The following is a 14,484-nucleotide window of genomic DNA, read 5'->3' as shown; positions in this document are numbered from 1 at the left end:
CATAGTGAAACCAGCTGTCAAACCATTTATTTCGGATATGTAGGTGAATCTAGTTTGGATGCTGTTGCAAATAAACCTCAATGACCCAAAAACTGAAAAATGCAATATTGAATTATGATACTCAAGGGAGGAACAACACTTCCCCTAAATATATAGCTCTCATTCAGAGAACCCCACCCATTTAATGCCATATTATATAGACTGTCACATTCTTTGACCTTGTCCTCTGTTTTTCATTCATACCAGTTGAACACCCTACCTGCACAAAGCCAACAGACAGTCTTCTGTAGTGTCTCTCTGAGCCTTGGTCAAGCTAAGAGCCCTCGAGAGGCGGTAGACTGCCTGAATGAGAGAATCAACCAGCAAGATGTGGTCCTCTAAATCATGGAAAAGAACTGAATATTTGGTGAGAAGGGGAAGAACAGCAGTACACAAGTATCTATTGACGGCCAGAGCCATATCAGTGGATCCTAGGTCAGCCTGCAAAGGGAAAAAAAGAGGTTTAACTTATGGGTGTGAAGTTTCCCCAGATTACATAAGAAGTGGTGGATGTTATAGAGTTTAATGGAAAACAAAAATTAATATTTCTCAGCTTACAGTGTCAAGAGAGACAGCTGCCTGAAGGTCAGGCAGAAAGCCAACTTCTAGAAGGTGGAGAAGAAAACTCTGACTCTCAACACCATAAACCCGATCCAGGAACAGCACCATGGCTGCTTTGTGGTCTGGGCAGAACACTGTAGATAGGTCAGGCTCAACCAATGCACCATCTGGAAAAGCAAGACAAGATTAGATCTGATGACCAAGGTCATATTAACATATTATGTACTTTACATCTACTGTGAAAACTATGTGGTCCCATCTCTCTGTGTGAAAGAATGGTTTGGGACTGTCTAATATCTGATAAGGCGCTTAGCCTCAGTTGCCTCCGTCCACCTCCACTATTTTTCCACAGCGATTGTGGAGTGAGGCATCAATGTCTAATGAGTTAGAAAAAAGCCACAGCTGCCAAAGTCTGGCCAATGTGGCCTATTCAACCTTTAGAGACTGAAGGGATTTGAAAGGAGATGCTGATGACTCCCTGAAGATCCTGAATAGGGATGAGAGACCTCAGAATGGCCCTGATACGGATTGCCTCTCCTTTGCCTCCTTGAATTAACTGTACAAAAATAAAATAGTCATTCAAGACATAATAACAACAACTTTCACAATACAAATTAATAAAATAACTGGTCATAAGTGTTACAAAATTTCAGTGTCATAACATATGATAACCTGTTTTTTAACCTCATACTGACTCGTCCTGTGAGTTACTTTCGATTTTATTTTTAAATTCACCTTTCAGTCAAAATTAACATGTATTTAATTTAAAAAAATAATTACTGGTGTTATTCACTGTCAATATATAAAAATACAGTTAAACTGACATTATTGCATTTAAATATCTTAATGTACTTTATCTAAAGAACATCAATGTGCCTTTGATGCAAAAAAAGTCCCCTTCTTTTAATTCACCTGTGCACTTTGGCGCTATGTTTTCAGACACTTTCAGTCAGGTAGACACGCTCAAAATCTGATGGCTCGAGGAGCTGATGCAATGTTCACCATTTCATTTATTCACCCTGTTGAGGGTTTTCCAAATCAAGGCTGGGTACTCTATCATCAATATGAATAATAGGACCTGACCAGTAAATCTGTCTTTAATGGCTTATTGCAGTATACTGAATGTTGGCCAACAAGGGACAACAATCTCTATTAGAGTAAGTCCAAACTAGGTCTGAGAATATCTTTAAAACATTAAAAAACCTGTGACCAAGTGTGGGTTACATAATAAATATTAGGCAAAATGCAATGCAGCATCTAAAATGCACACTTTTGTCTGAGGTTTATTCTTTTAACAGAAGTTTGCAGACTCTCTTCATTAGGCTTTATTGGTTGAGACATGAGTAGATATTGATGTGGAAGAGCTGATGATAGCTAAGGGAACACTTACATGCATCTCCGGAGCACAGCGACCGAGCAAGTCAATAAGAGCTGAGTAGAAGGTCATGATGGCGTGCCCCATGTGAATGACATCATCATCGCTGTCTTGGACAACATCTCTATTACAGGACACAATCATAACAATCAAAAGCCTGCAATGACCTGATATTATCTATCACGGATTATCAACATATATTACTGGTGGCCTCTACAGATAGAAGCTAATGTGTACAGATTCTTTTGTTGCTTGTTACAGTTACTTCCACTGATTCTGGATTTACAATATTTCTAAGTCCATTTTAAATATTTTTTTTTTTAATTATGTGACTGCATATATCTGATACTGACAGCGCTCTGTTGGAATGATAATTGGTACAAGGGCCATCCATAGAAGGGTCTTCAGAGATCTTGATGGCTTCTTCCATGGCTGCTAAGAGACCATTTCCCCCATCACCTCGCAGCGCAGGGCCAAAACACTCAGGTCGACGAATCAATAGCCTCAACACCACATAAGCATTCTCCTCGACACTCTCACCTGTGACCAATCAACACACAGCTTTGATTTTTATTCTTCAATATCTGCCATAACAATAAATATATTAACAAAGACTCTCACAAAGAAAACTGATCAATTTAAACAGCTAGAGGATAAAAATGTTATATATCTTCTGTAGAGTGATATAAAACAATATACTGCACAACTCAAGTGCTGCACAGAGACGAGGTGAAGCTGTAAATACTGAGGAGCACTTGGTACAGAAAGCCATTGCCATTTGGCTGAACTGTCAACAGCCTCAAGGGCAATTTGAACAGATGACTTTTGGGCACCGCTTCAGACTAAGGAAAATCAATAGCAGAGTGAATTACCTCTAGTGCAAATACTGCAGCTTAATTAGGAGCGTGACATGTTGCAGCCTCTTGTTCCTTTTTAAATTAGCATTTTGCTCCTATCAACACTGTGTTTTAAGTTTCAGAAGCAATAAATGACCTGCATGCTCTGCAAATGAAATGTATATAAGAATTAAATGTATATTATACAGTATACTCTATTAGTATTAATTAAGCTTGCACTTTTTTTATTAAATTGGCAAGCTAAAAATTTTCGTGTGACAGATCAAATACCATAATCGAGCCAGCCAAATGTATGTAACGACTCACGTGTAACTTTGTTGCAAATATCAGGGTGACCTTTTAGTCCATGTTTTCATATTTTAAAAAAAATACAGTATGAACAAATATACTAAAAATGAAAACTTAAATCTTTAATTTACCATTGCAGAAGACAGCAAAACATAGAAAATCCAGATAACGCTCGCCCTCCACAGGGTTCCACCCTATATCGCAATAACCTTTTGCCACTAGCATTGGACAGCTCTGGAGACCACAGCCAGCAAGGCACAGAACCACCTGGAAAAAAGATAAGATTTATCAGCAATAAGTACTTATTTGCTCAAGCTGAATCTCTTTCTTAACATTATAGCTTTCTTAGAAACTGAACTTTAATATTATAAATATATTTATTATATTTAAGCTCCACTGTCTATATATAGTGCTGCATTTCCCCTGCACCTTGAATCATATTTATTAATTATACATTATTATTGACATGAAGGAAGCCAGTATACTGTCTACAGAATGACTAATGGACTGTAACATTTCTGGTCAATACAGAGTTACCTTCTCCAGGTCTGATTCCCTCAGTGATAAGGCCAATTCATTATTATCCATAACTGAAGCTGCAGCCACATCCAGAGGAGTGGATCCACGCATGGACGGTGAAGCTTTGCAAAAACAAAAAAACATAAAACAACTGAAACATGGGCTCAAACTCTCCATAATGCCAGGCTATTAGTATAAGGGCAAAACACAATAATGTATATCGGTGTAGTTTACTTCTTTTTTTTTTTTTTTTTTTGAAAATATTTTTATTGAAAAAAGAAAACAGTACTTGCAGTTACCGAAATACAATCAACCTTTCTTAATTTTCCTAAGTAAATTAACACATATATATATATATATGAAAAAAACAACAAAAAAAACAAAAAAACAAAACACAACGCCCCCCCCCCCCAGTCCCACACAGATCAACACAACCATCAAACATATTAGAGGAATATAACAGTAACAAAAGTAGATTTAAACAGGCAATACCTCTAGACTAGCAAAATAAGAGATAAAGGGTTGCCACTTGTGAAAAAATTTGGCTGTGCAACCTCTCAACGTATATTTAATTTTTTCAAGTTTTAAAAAAAACATGACATCTTTAAGCCACCGGGAAATAGTAGGATACTTAGCAGACTTCCAATGCAACAATATTAGACGTCTCGCTAATAGGGATGTGAAGGCTATAATATCCCTTTGTGTGGAATCAAGTGTAAGTGAGCGAGCAGGAATCCCAAACACAGCAATCAGAGGACAAGGATGAAGAGTTACCCCAAGAACAGTTGACATAATAGCAAAATACCTTGTCCAGAAACCTTGTAGCTCAGGGCACAGGAAAAACATGTGGCTAAGGTGACAAGGAGAACCATGGCATTTATCACATTTATTTTCCACTTCTGGATACAATTCAGAAAGTCTAGACTTAGAGAAATGCACCCTGTGTATGACCTTAAATTGAATAAGTCCAAGACGAGCACAGGAGGTGGAAGATCGTATCCTCGTTATAGCCCGTTCCCAAGACTCCTCATGTATTCGAAATCCCAGTTCTTCTTCCCATGTACGCTTAAGCTTAACATTAGAGTGGTTACTAAAAGACAGAATAGCATCATAGAGTTTCGAAATGGTTCCTCTGTGATGAGGAACAAATGATAACGTAGTTTCCCACTGCTGTTCTGGAGGTAAAGAGGGGAAATTTGGGAAACACTTAGCAACAAAATTTCGAATTTGAAAATAGCGAAACAAATGGGTAACAGGGAGATTGTAACGAGAAGACAAGTTGGGAAAACTATCGAAAACACCATCCACATATAAATGTTTGAACTGTTTTATACCCTTGTCACACCACACTGAAAATGTCGAGTCCAAAAGTGAAGGGGGAAACAAATGGTTTTCGCTTAGAGGACCCGAGGAAGACGGCATTACAAAATTAAAGTGACGTCTAAACTGAAACCAGATTTTGAGTGTGTTAAGAACCACCTGATTATCAGTGTACAGAGAGGGTCTCACGGGTAAAGAGGAATAGAGCAAAGCCGGTAAAGAAGAGCCCTTACATGATGATAGCTCCAATTTACACCACGAGGAACCAGAAGATTTTAGCCAGTAGCAAAGTTTATGGATGTGAGCGGCCCAGTAATAGACTAAAAAATTAGGTAATGCAAGTCCTCCACTAAATCTGCATCGCTGCAGCAAAGTTTTAGAGACCCTAGGTGGCTTCCCTCCCCAAATGAAAGAACCAATAATCTTGTCCAGTGAAACAAAAAAATGTTTCGGCAAAAATAAGGGAATTGACTGAAATAAAAATAAAAATTTTGGTAAGATGTTCATTTTAACAACGTTAATCTTACCGATTAAAGAAAGGGGGAGATTACCCCATCTTTGAATATCAGATGTGACCCTAGATATAAGAGGAGACAAATTTGCTGATTTAAGGCCAGCTAGAGAGCGAGTCACGTTAATCCCTAAGTACTTAAACCCAGACGGACTGAGACGAAAGGGTAGATCGGACTGTTGAAGTTGACGTGCTGCCGTATTAACAGGAAAACACTCACTTTTCCCCAAATTCAATTTATAACCTGAAAACGAACTGAAGTTCTCCAGAATACTTAAAACAGCAGGGATGGAGCATGCGGGGTCAGTCATATATAATAACAAGTCATCCGCATACAATGATACTTTATGTGTAATTCCATTATGGATGATTCCCCTGAATACAGAAGAAGATCGCAATGTAATAGACAGAGGCTCGATGGCAATGGCAAAGAGTAAGGGAGACAAAGGGCAACCTTGACGACAACCACGACCCAGCGCAAAATAATCAGAGTAAACATCATTAGTATGAACACTGGCTTTAGGGGACGAATAAAGAAGCCGAATCCAGGAAATAAATTTATCACCAAAACCAAATTTCTCTAAAACTGCAAACAAGTACTCCCACTCCACCCTATCGAAAGCCTTTTCAGCATCTAAAGAAATCACAAGTTCAGGAAGTTCAGATAGACGCTTTGAGTAAATAACATTAAAGAGTGTACGGGTATTAAAAAACAATTGCCGTCCCTTTATAAAGCCATTCTGCTCTTCAGATATAATTCGAGGAAGCACATCCTCAAGGCGAGATGAAATTACTTTAGCCAATACCTTTGCATCGGCATTAAGCAGAGATAATGGCCTGTAGGAACCACAGGAGGTTGGGTCCTTGTCATTTTTGAGCATAACAGTGTGCGCGTAACAGTAAACATGTTTTTTTTAAAAAGGGAAAAAATAAAAAGGAAACCAACCAACCAAAAAAAGATCTCACAGTACAAAATATGACTTCCTCAGAAGGAGAACTTTCCAACAAATCACCGAAAGTGCATAAAATTTAAAAAAACAAAAAACAAAAACAACATACATAAATAGATAAACAATTAAAACAAAAACAACCAAACAAAAAAATAAATAAATAAAAATTTAACAGAAACGAAAAACAACTCAGTCCTATGCAAATCAATGCAGCAAGCTTGGAGAAGATTGTGCCGGACTGGTCCGAAGTTCAAGAGTATATTATATGATCCCGTTTCAATAAATAACAATGAAAATAAAAGGAACCAGCACACCAACAGTACAATAACCAGCACAATGGCCTAAGAAAACAATGCACAGGTGGCGTTAAACCTAAGGAGACCGTGAACCCTTAGCAGCATTACAGTATCAAACTGAGGAGCTAACGAGGCTCACCCAGAAATCAAAGTTTTGACATAATCACTGGCCTCCTCTGCCGAAACAAAGTCCTTCTCGACACCCTTATATGTGATGCGGAGTCGCGCTGGATGAAGCAGGCCATACCGAACACCGTCAATGCCACGGAGTTGCTGCCTGACCGTGTTGAATGCAGCACGAGCCCGTGCCACCCTGGCGGTGTAGTCGGGGAAGACTGAGATTGTCCGATCTCCAACTTTAATCTGTCGGCGTTCTCTAGCCGGTGTAGTTTACTTCTATATATTTTCAGTAAACTACAATCAAAAATGTTTCAAGTTTGGTCTTTACAAAAGACCAGTGAGATTATATAGCAGAGAAACTGACATTTACCTAGCCCGACACTGCTGTTTTCCAATAAGTAGCTGAGGTGGTCAAACAAGGCTCCCTGATTGTGTCGGCTGATACGGCAAAAATAGCACAGGAATCGACAGCAGCTGGCAACCATCTTAGGAAAGGTAATCTCCTAGAAATAGTAAATTAAAACAAGCACACAGAGAAAGCAAACTGTAAAGGGGCAGACGCTGAGTGATCAGACTGAATCATGCAAATTAGCCACAAGAGAAATTAATTTGAACTCCAACCTTTAAACTAAAAATAAACATCTAAACTTTGATTTCATGTTTTTCCTCCACATTATTTCTATACATTTGAGCTATTTTCTCACCTTTATTTGCCCTTCTCCAAGAACATTGACCATCACCTCCATCACAGTCTCATGCATCGACAATGCCCTCATTAGGTTTGGATGTTGGTAGAAAACTTTATTATTCATGATATCTCTGTAGATGTTACCAAAAATGTAAGAAAACTTGTGGCACCACATGGTAATGGAAACTTGGACACTAATAAATTATACAAGAGCAACTAATCATTCTTACCCTAGTCGTCTGATCATCAACCTCTCTTCCTCTTTCCCCATGCGAACACTGAGGAGGGAGCGGATTTGGCCCAAGGAGGACAAGAGTGCCATGGTGTCCTCCAGTGACGACTGCTTGATGGTATAAGCTTTGAATAAGGGTCCTTCCATTAGGCCCCTGAGGCCCTGATACTGGCGGTGCAGCAATGAGAAGATAGCACTGACTAGTTCAGGGTCCTCAATCTCACTTTCTTGAGCCCAGTGCACCATTGTTTCAGAGATCATCTTTTTGAGGGACTCTGAAAGAGTAACACCAGGTGAGAAGCAGAGATAAAAGGACAGGCTTGAAATCCTATTATCTGTGTTTAAATGACAAATTGATTAATTGATGTGTGTGATATAGCAACACATTGGAAATGTCATTTATTAGGTAATAACAATTTTGTTATTATGTCACTTACAGTAAATATTGCATTGCCAGTGTTGGGGTACTGTGATAGTTTTACTTTGTCATGTTTTGTCATGTTTTTACTTGAGTTCTAAAGATTCATCAGTTATATGCATAGTGGACAGACACGCTTGCACTGCAATCAGGGGACTTCAGTTCACGTGCAGGAGAGAAAAGCAGTGGCGCAGTCTACAACTTATTAGAAGTGGAAAAATGAACACTTCTTTCATTTGTTGTGCACTAAAGGACAAAAACCCGTGGGTAAAGTGCAAACTGTATCTCGGTTATAAACACCTGCTGATAACACAATTCTTTGCAAGCATCTGCAAAGATAACACAAAGCTAGAGCAGAACCCAGACTCATGTTTAGGCAGAGTGTAAACCAGCCTCAGCCAAACATCCAGAGCTTGATCTAAACAAAAGCAGCGATGAACGATCAGCGTTGTAGAACTGTAGGCTTTATTTCTAGCTGGGAATGTTTGTAACCAATTTAAAATCTGCTAAAACCAGACTGCTCCCAGGGTTCAAGTTTCCACATCATAGGGTCTCTTCCTGTCTCCCTGGCTTAATTCCTTTGAGCCTGTTTACCTCCTGCTACCAATGGCTATTCTGTTACTGGGCAGCATTATGAATGAAGCAGTTTAATCTCTAAGATTTTGTGGTTGTGGTAATGGTTAATGGCCTTTCTGATGCAGCTTATGTTAAATTACAAGCCAAATGGTCAAACTTATGAACCTTCCTTTTCTTTGATGTTTGACATTTTTGTAGAGACAAACCCTATTTGATGTAAACTTTGCTTTGAGACTTAACGTAGTCTAACATCAATCAATGACTCAATCAACAGCTTATAATAGTTTTTCGTGACTTTCTTCAGGTTAGTTTTTTTTTCTCTATTGTGTTTAAACTGGATGTGCTATAGACCTAGAAAGTGCATTTCTTGATGGCAAGCTACCCTTTCTATTTAATTCAACTAGAACTGACAACATTGTGGTAGAAAACACGATAGATATTTCCAGATTGCTGTGATGATGATTATGAAGAGGTCTTACGAAGCTGGTTTTCAACTTTGCTATCAGCTATGTATTCATACTTAAACATCATAAACACTTGAGGTTTATATAGTTAAATGGTAATTATGTGACAATGCCACAAACACGCCACATTACAGGGTAAAACAGGTGTAATTTAAGTTATGTGTCAAATTACTTTCTACAGGAAGCAACTGAGCAATAAGTTACTTATCACTTAAGTTATATGCCTAATATAACATCTCCTTCACCAACATTATGTTTGTATGGTTTGTTAGTAACCAAAAACATGCTGCGTGATCACAGGTGCAGTTAAATAAAATGACTTATAAAGGTGATAAAATGCAACAGGACAGCAAAATGTGCAAAGTAAGAAAAAACAACTTGTATTCACTGGGGCTATGTGAAGAACACCCGTCTATATCCATTGATGACTTATTACTGCCAAAGACTCTCGCCACAAGACAGAGAAGTCGTTCTTTTAGAGACATCTCTGCATCCTCTTCATCCTCTGAGGTGCTGGCCAAATCAATGCCTGTAGAATGACAACAGCATAAAATGGGATTTAATCAGTGCTTTCTTGGAGCGTTTTTATAATTCCCTAGCTCAATAAAAATTCAATCAGTCAAAGATAAGCTGTGTTCCAACCACAGTGTGTCTCGAGAAGGTGATGGAAGTCTTGAAGAAGCTCCTGGATTTCCACTGGACACGGAGAGTTCTCCTGCTGCGCATCTTCTCTGAAGGTCAGCAGCATATTGATCTTTAGTCAGGTGAGAGATTACAATATTTATAGACAATCAGCAAGTGTGTGTTACATGCTTTCTTCAGAGTTACAGCTACATTACATAAACCAATGCAAAACAAATGCTATAACTTTATCCTTTTAGTTAGTATTCATATCGTGCAACCTGCTCCTGTGGTGGTAACCGGAACTCCTTTGTCTTGCGAGCAGTGAGGGCAGCAGACATGTTGAGCGCCTGCATGACCTGGTTGTAGCGAAACCGCTGGTTCTCCTGCAGCTGGCCAACAAAGCTGTCGGAGAAAGCAATCACAGCTTCTACCCTGTGGCGAACCTGGCAGTCACACAGGTAGGATAGCAAGTGGCAGAGCTAGAAAAAGAAATAAAGCAGTCCTTCATGGCTAATTTTAAACATACTTAAAGGATTCAAACAACACAGCACATGAAGCTAATCCCCAGTGACCCACAGAGAAGAAAGAGCATTATCAAAAAAAACATTTTTTTGCAGATTGGTTCACCTCAAGTTTGACAGCTTCTGGAAGCTTCATTTGAAGAAGTCCTTGTTTAACAGTGTAACTTTCTTCAGTGATCACTCCTTTCTGCTCTTCTTCATCATCACTAGTTTCTTCTTCCAACTTCCCTATGGGTGTTCCAGGCCTTGCAAATGCACCTTGCTCCATGAGTCTAAGAATCTTCCCTAAGTCTTCATCCCTACACACCCCCATAACCAAGAGGCTGTAGAAAAGTCTTAATAAAGGAACAAGCAAAAGTTCGAAATTGCCTCCTGCAGGATCCCTTACATCCTGACCCACAGCCCAAACTGCAGCAGTCAGCATCTCCACGGTAAGATTCTTTAAAACGTCCAGAGGGATTTCTGGGCTGTCTTTGCAGGCTATTTCCAGTGCACTAGCTCCTTCTATGCAATCGCTTCTGATAAAGCAAGGAGTTGAAAAATGCATCTGAGGTTTAAGGGATGTGCTACAGCTAGCACTTGGTATTCCCTCTGGAGGTTGTCTATCCCCACCATTAATAGGACTGGGATAAAGGGTGATTTCTCTGGTTTGGTCAGTCATAGGAACTATGTATTCATGGTTCATCATAAGACAGGCTGTGGTGTAGCTGCTGAGGAAAACCTTGAGGACAAAAACAATAAAATGTATTTAGATATTCTCCAAAGACCAGGACGTACTTATTCTTTTGTCAGTTAATGTTATCTAACCTCCAACAAGCAGTCACCTGAAAAAGCAGCTGATAAAATGCAGACCGGAGCAGGCCAGGGAGGTAGGGATCCTGAATAGCATAAAGAATCTGCGACTGGTCCACATGACTGCAGAGGGCATGGCAAACTCTGGTGTTGCCAAGAGCACATAAAGAGCAGTAGAGCAGGAGGGTATTGTTGTGAAAGGTCAAGAGGTCATCAAGCTCCGACAGTTCCAAAATGTCAACACACCTACATGAATAGCATCAAAAAGCAAATGCAACTTCACTGTTATTAACCCTAAATCTAATTAAAGCTTTTGCACCAACATCATTTGGAACAAAATTTCTTTATTTTCTTGAAAATATTTCTTTGTTCTTAAATCTGTAAAAGATCAAATCCTGTCTTCTTAACCTGTTTTCATCAGGAATGTGAAGGATCATGGCTTGTAAGGGCTCACGGCATTGAATTCTCCAGCCGTGACATTCATCTGGTTGATCAACCAACACTTTCAGTGCTCTGTCTGGTACTCTAGTCCATGAAGCAGGCCTCAGCCACTGGACCTGAACCCTAGGAGGACACTGAGGAGTGACATTCCTTGACTGGCTCCGAAGCAAACCTGAGGACAGTGGCATCACATTCTGGATTCGAGAAGAAGACAAATACAGGAAATTATGTCATACATGATACTTTTAGGATGGTATGAAAAACAAACTGAAGTTCAGGCTAACATCTTGCGTTGTAATTTATTACTCTTCAAATTTGTCCACAAAATAAGCAAAACCTGCTTAAAAAAATAAAAAGTATCTTAGCCAGGTTTAATAATGAAAGTTGAATTACCTTGATGCGTCCCAGTTCAAACTGAAACATGTTTTTGGTGGTGGGTTTGACAAAAACAGCAGGAAAGAGCTTTGTACTTGCCTCCACCTGATTTGCAGGGAAACAGTTTATGCTCAGTTTAATAATGCAGTCCAACAACTTGCCTGTTACTGACATTATAACATTAGCAGCCCCACCCATAGGAAAAGATATATATAAATCTTATAAAGTTTGTATCTGTCTTGTGTGAAACTTGTATGAAAAGCATACAAGAGTTAAAACACATATAAGATCCCTTGAAGGATTATATAATGAAACTTGTATGTTTTGGATGCTTACTAAAAAAAATATATGAAAGTAATGAGAAAGTGGCCACTTTCATGAGTAAATCATATATGTTTTTACTATTTCTTTTCCATATGGGCAAGTTCAGTCCCAAGTGTTACATACATAGTAGGGCTGTGCGATATGACCAAAATCTCATGTCCCGACAACGATATATATATCACAAAAATGTTACATTTTCTGTAAATTCTGTAAATCTCGGGCAACTCGATATGCGTGAAGTCTTTTTTTCTAGCTAGTCGTGTACCTGGAGTCAAGTGTTTTGACCAATGCATGAAACTACATTTTTAGACATTTTCTTTGTGAGTATTTACACGGCGTGCTGCAGGGAAAAGCCTGTTCTAACGTTTGAGTCTAAGGTTTATTTTTTAGCACCTGACAGCTCTTTTTTGCTTCTCATCTGTAAACATTCTGCGTACTCTTTCACGTGATTCAGTTTATTTTGAAAAATCTCAACAGGATCTTCAGCTTTATTGTGAAAGGTTTATGTGGAAAATAAACAAGCAGACGGCGGAGCCACGCGATGGTTTTACCGTCGTTGTTGCTAACAACAACGCATAAAAACAGTCGCTTGTCCGTCCGTAGTGTGCTTATTTTAATCATAAGAGAAAGAGAGAACTTTAAGAAATTACAGTGACCATCAAAATGATGAAAAAATATTGCCGTAAACAGGTTATTTTGCGAAATCACGAAACAAACTATAGAGTAATATGAAATGATAGACGTTTTGATATCGTCATCCGATATATATCGTTATATCGAACAGTATGAGACATAATGCATAAAACTTAAATTTATTAAAGTAAAAAATACATTAAAAAAACACAGTTTGTTGTGTGACCTACTTGGTAGAAAGTGGCCATCTCCACTCCACTGGAGGTAAATGTAAGCAGACCAGTGGTTGTGTCAATCAAACAGCCAATTTCCAATCCTGTGCTTCTCCGACTCTGAGACAGGCCTGTTGCCTCTCCAGCACAAACCATATAGCATTTAGACCGCTTTACACTATGTAGACAGAGGGGTATTGTCTGTTTAATGGAAATTTACAGCACACTGCAATATAACACCTCTGCAGTAAATATAGTAATTACAGCAGATGAAGGATAATTATGAAAAAAACCCCAACTCTATTCAGTCAAAATTCAAAATTCTTGATACAGTCACCTAAAATACTAAATAAAACTGTTTTGTTGTTCACCAACCTTTCCTGGACTTTGCCACTGTCATCTCCAAGGGTGACAGTCACAGTGTGGACATTGTCAGTGTTAAATGTCATGTCATGCTGATGAAAGTCAGAGGTCACCCAGCCTACCCACACATTGAATGGCTCCTGGCCTGGAAGAACCCGCACTGAGTAGTAATACTGAAACAGAAAGGTTAGTTGGTGTCACTGTTTGGTATTTGCATCTTGCATTCAACAGTTTTATTGCGGCAGGTAATTATACGTGCTGGCAAAGAAGTGAAGCACACTGCATTACAATTAGTTTTGTATTGTGTATTTTCACATGATGACGAGAAGATAAAGCCTTACTCTGGAGCTCTGGATAAGGTGATCATAGTTATCCTTGTCGACTACAACGTCTTCGAGGAGCCGTGCAGATGAGTTACTGCTGACTAAGCCTGGTTTGGTCTTCTTCAGCATAAACCTTACAGACAAAGAAACGCAAATTAATTTCAGCAAAGCACAGTTATTGTGTTATTTTGCATTCAATTTTAAAGGAGATGGACCCTCATTCCATACTTTCTTCATTTTCCTTTCTCTACCACCTACCGCTGTTTCAGTCTTGATGTTTTGTCGTTACTATGATCTTTATAGTTGAGCTCATCTCTTGAACCAGCATAGCTGTGGGCTGACTTCATCAGCACCTCAAAGTCAGAGTCCACCTCCTCCTGCTCTTTCCTTTCTAAAAGGACAACAGGCATTAATTACAGCAGGGCCCCTGGGAGCTTAAGCAGGCTCATCAAGGTCATAATGGCAGAATATCAATAGCATAGACAGTGGATAATCTGGATAGCTGCAGCTATGCAAGTCACCCACACTAACTGTTTCTCCCAGTAGCCTAATAATAATAACAACAGATCTTGATTCAGGTCTAGAGATATTTGCTTGTTGAAATTATGTCAAACTAAACAGAGCTTTAATGTGGTCCGATGTAACATGTTCTCAAAAAAAGA

General features: G+C 39.0%; 1 protein-coding gene across 1 annotated transcript in view; it reads right to left on the bottom strand.

Moving 5' to 3' along the window:
* Window positions 1-14,484, bottom strand: part of ryr2b (ryanodine receptor 2b (cardiac)) — an 87,692-nt gene that overhangs the window by 41,750 nt on the left and 31,458 nt on the right. The window contains exons 30-50 of the mRNA XM_085427739.1: window positions 14,081-14,213; window positions 13,841-13,955; window positions 13,512-13,672; window positions 13,155-13,314; window positions 11,986-12,072; window positions 11,560-11,786; window positions 11,184-11,397; window positions 10,466-11,080; window positions 10,117-10,317; window positions 9,857-9,968; window positions 9,603-9,743; window positions 7,755-8,031; window positions 7,541-7,655; window positions 7,207-7,339; window positions 3,658-3,761; window positions 3,252-3,387; window positions 2,329-2,515; window positions 1,991-2,099; window positions 1,036-1,156; window positions 598-767; window positions 260-480 (exon numbers count right to left, since the gene is read on the bottom strand). Coding sequence (XP_085283865.1) covers window positions 260-480; window positions 598-767; window positions 1,036-1,156; window positions 1,991-2,099; window positions 2,329-2,515; window positions 3,252-3,387; window positions 3,658-3,761; window positions 7,207-7,339; window positions 7,541-7,655; window positions 7,755-8,031; window positions 9,603-9,743; window positions 9,857-9,968; window positions 10,117-10,317; window positions 10,466-11,080; window positions 11,184-11,397; window positions 11,560-11,786; window positions 11,986-12,072; window positions 13,155-13,314; window positions 13,512-13,672; window positions 13,841-13,955; window positions 14,081-14,213 — 3,739 coding nt within the window. The remainder of the gene's footprint in view (window positions 1-259; window positions 481-597; window positions 768-1,035; window positions 1,157-1,990; window positions 2,100-2,328; window positions 2,516-3,251; window positions 3,388-3,657; window positions 3,762-7,206; window positions 7,340-7,540; window positions 7,656-7,754; window positions 8,032-9,602; window positions 9,744-9,856; window positions 9,969-10,116; window positions 10,318-10,465; window positions 11,081-11,183; window positions 11,398-11,559; window positions 11,787-11,985; window positions 12,073-13,154; window positions 13,315-13,511; window positions 13,673-13,840; window positions 13,956-14,080; window positions 14,214-14,484) is intronic.

Source organism: Rhamphochromis longiceps, linkage group LG13, assembly GCF_057381845.1.
Source record: "Rhamphochromis longiceps isolate RC_006_pf linkage group LG13, R_longiceps_female_GT1.1, whole genome shotgun sequence".
NCBI lineage: Eukaryota > Metazoa > Chordata > Actinopteri > Cichliformes > Cichlidae > Rhamphochromis > Rhamphochromis longiceps.
This window is presented reverse-complemented; position numbering and strand designations above follow the sequence as displayed.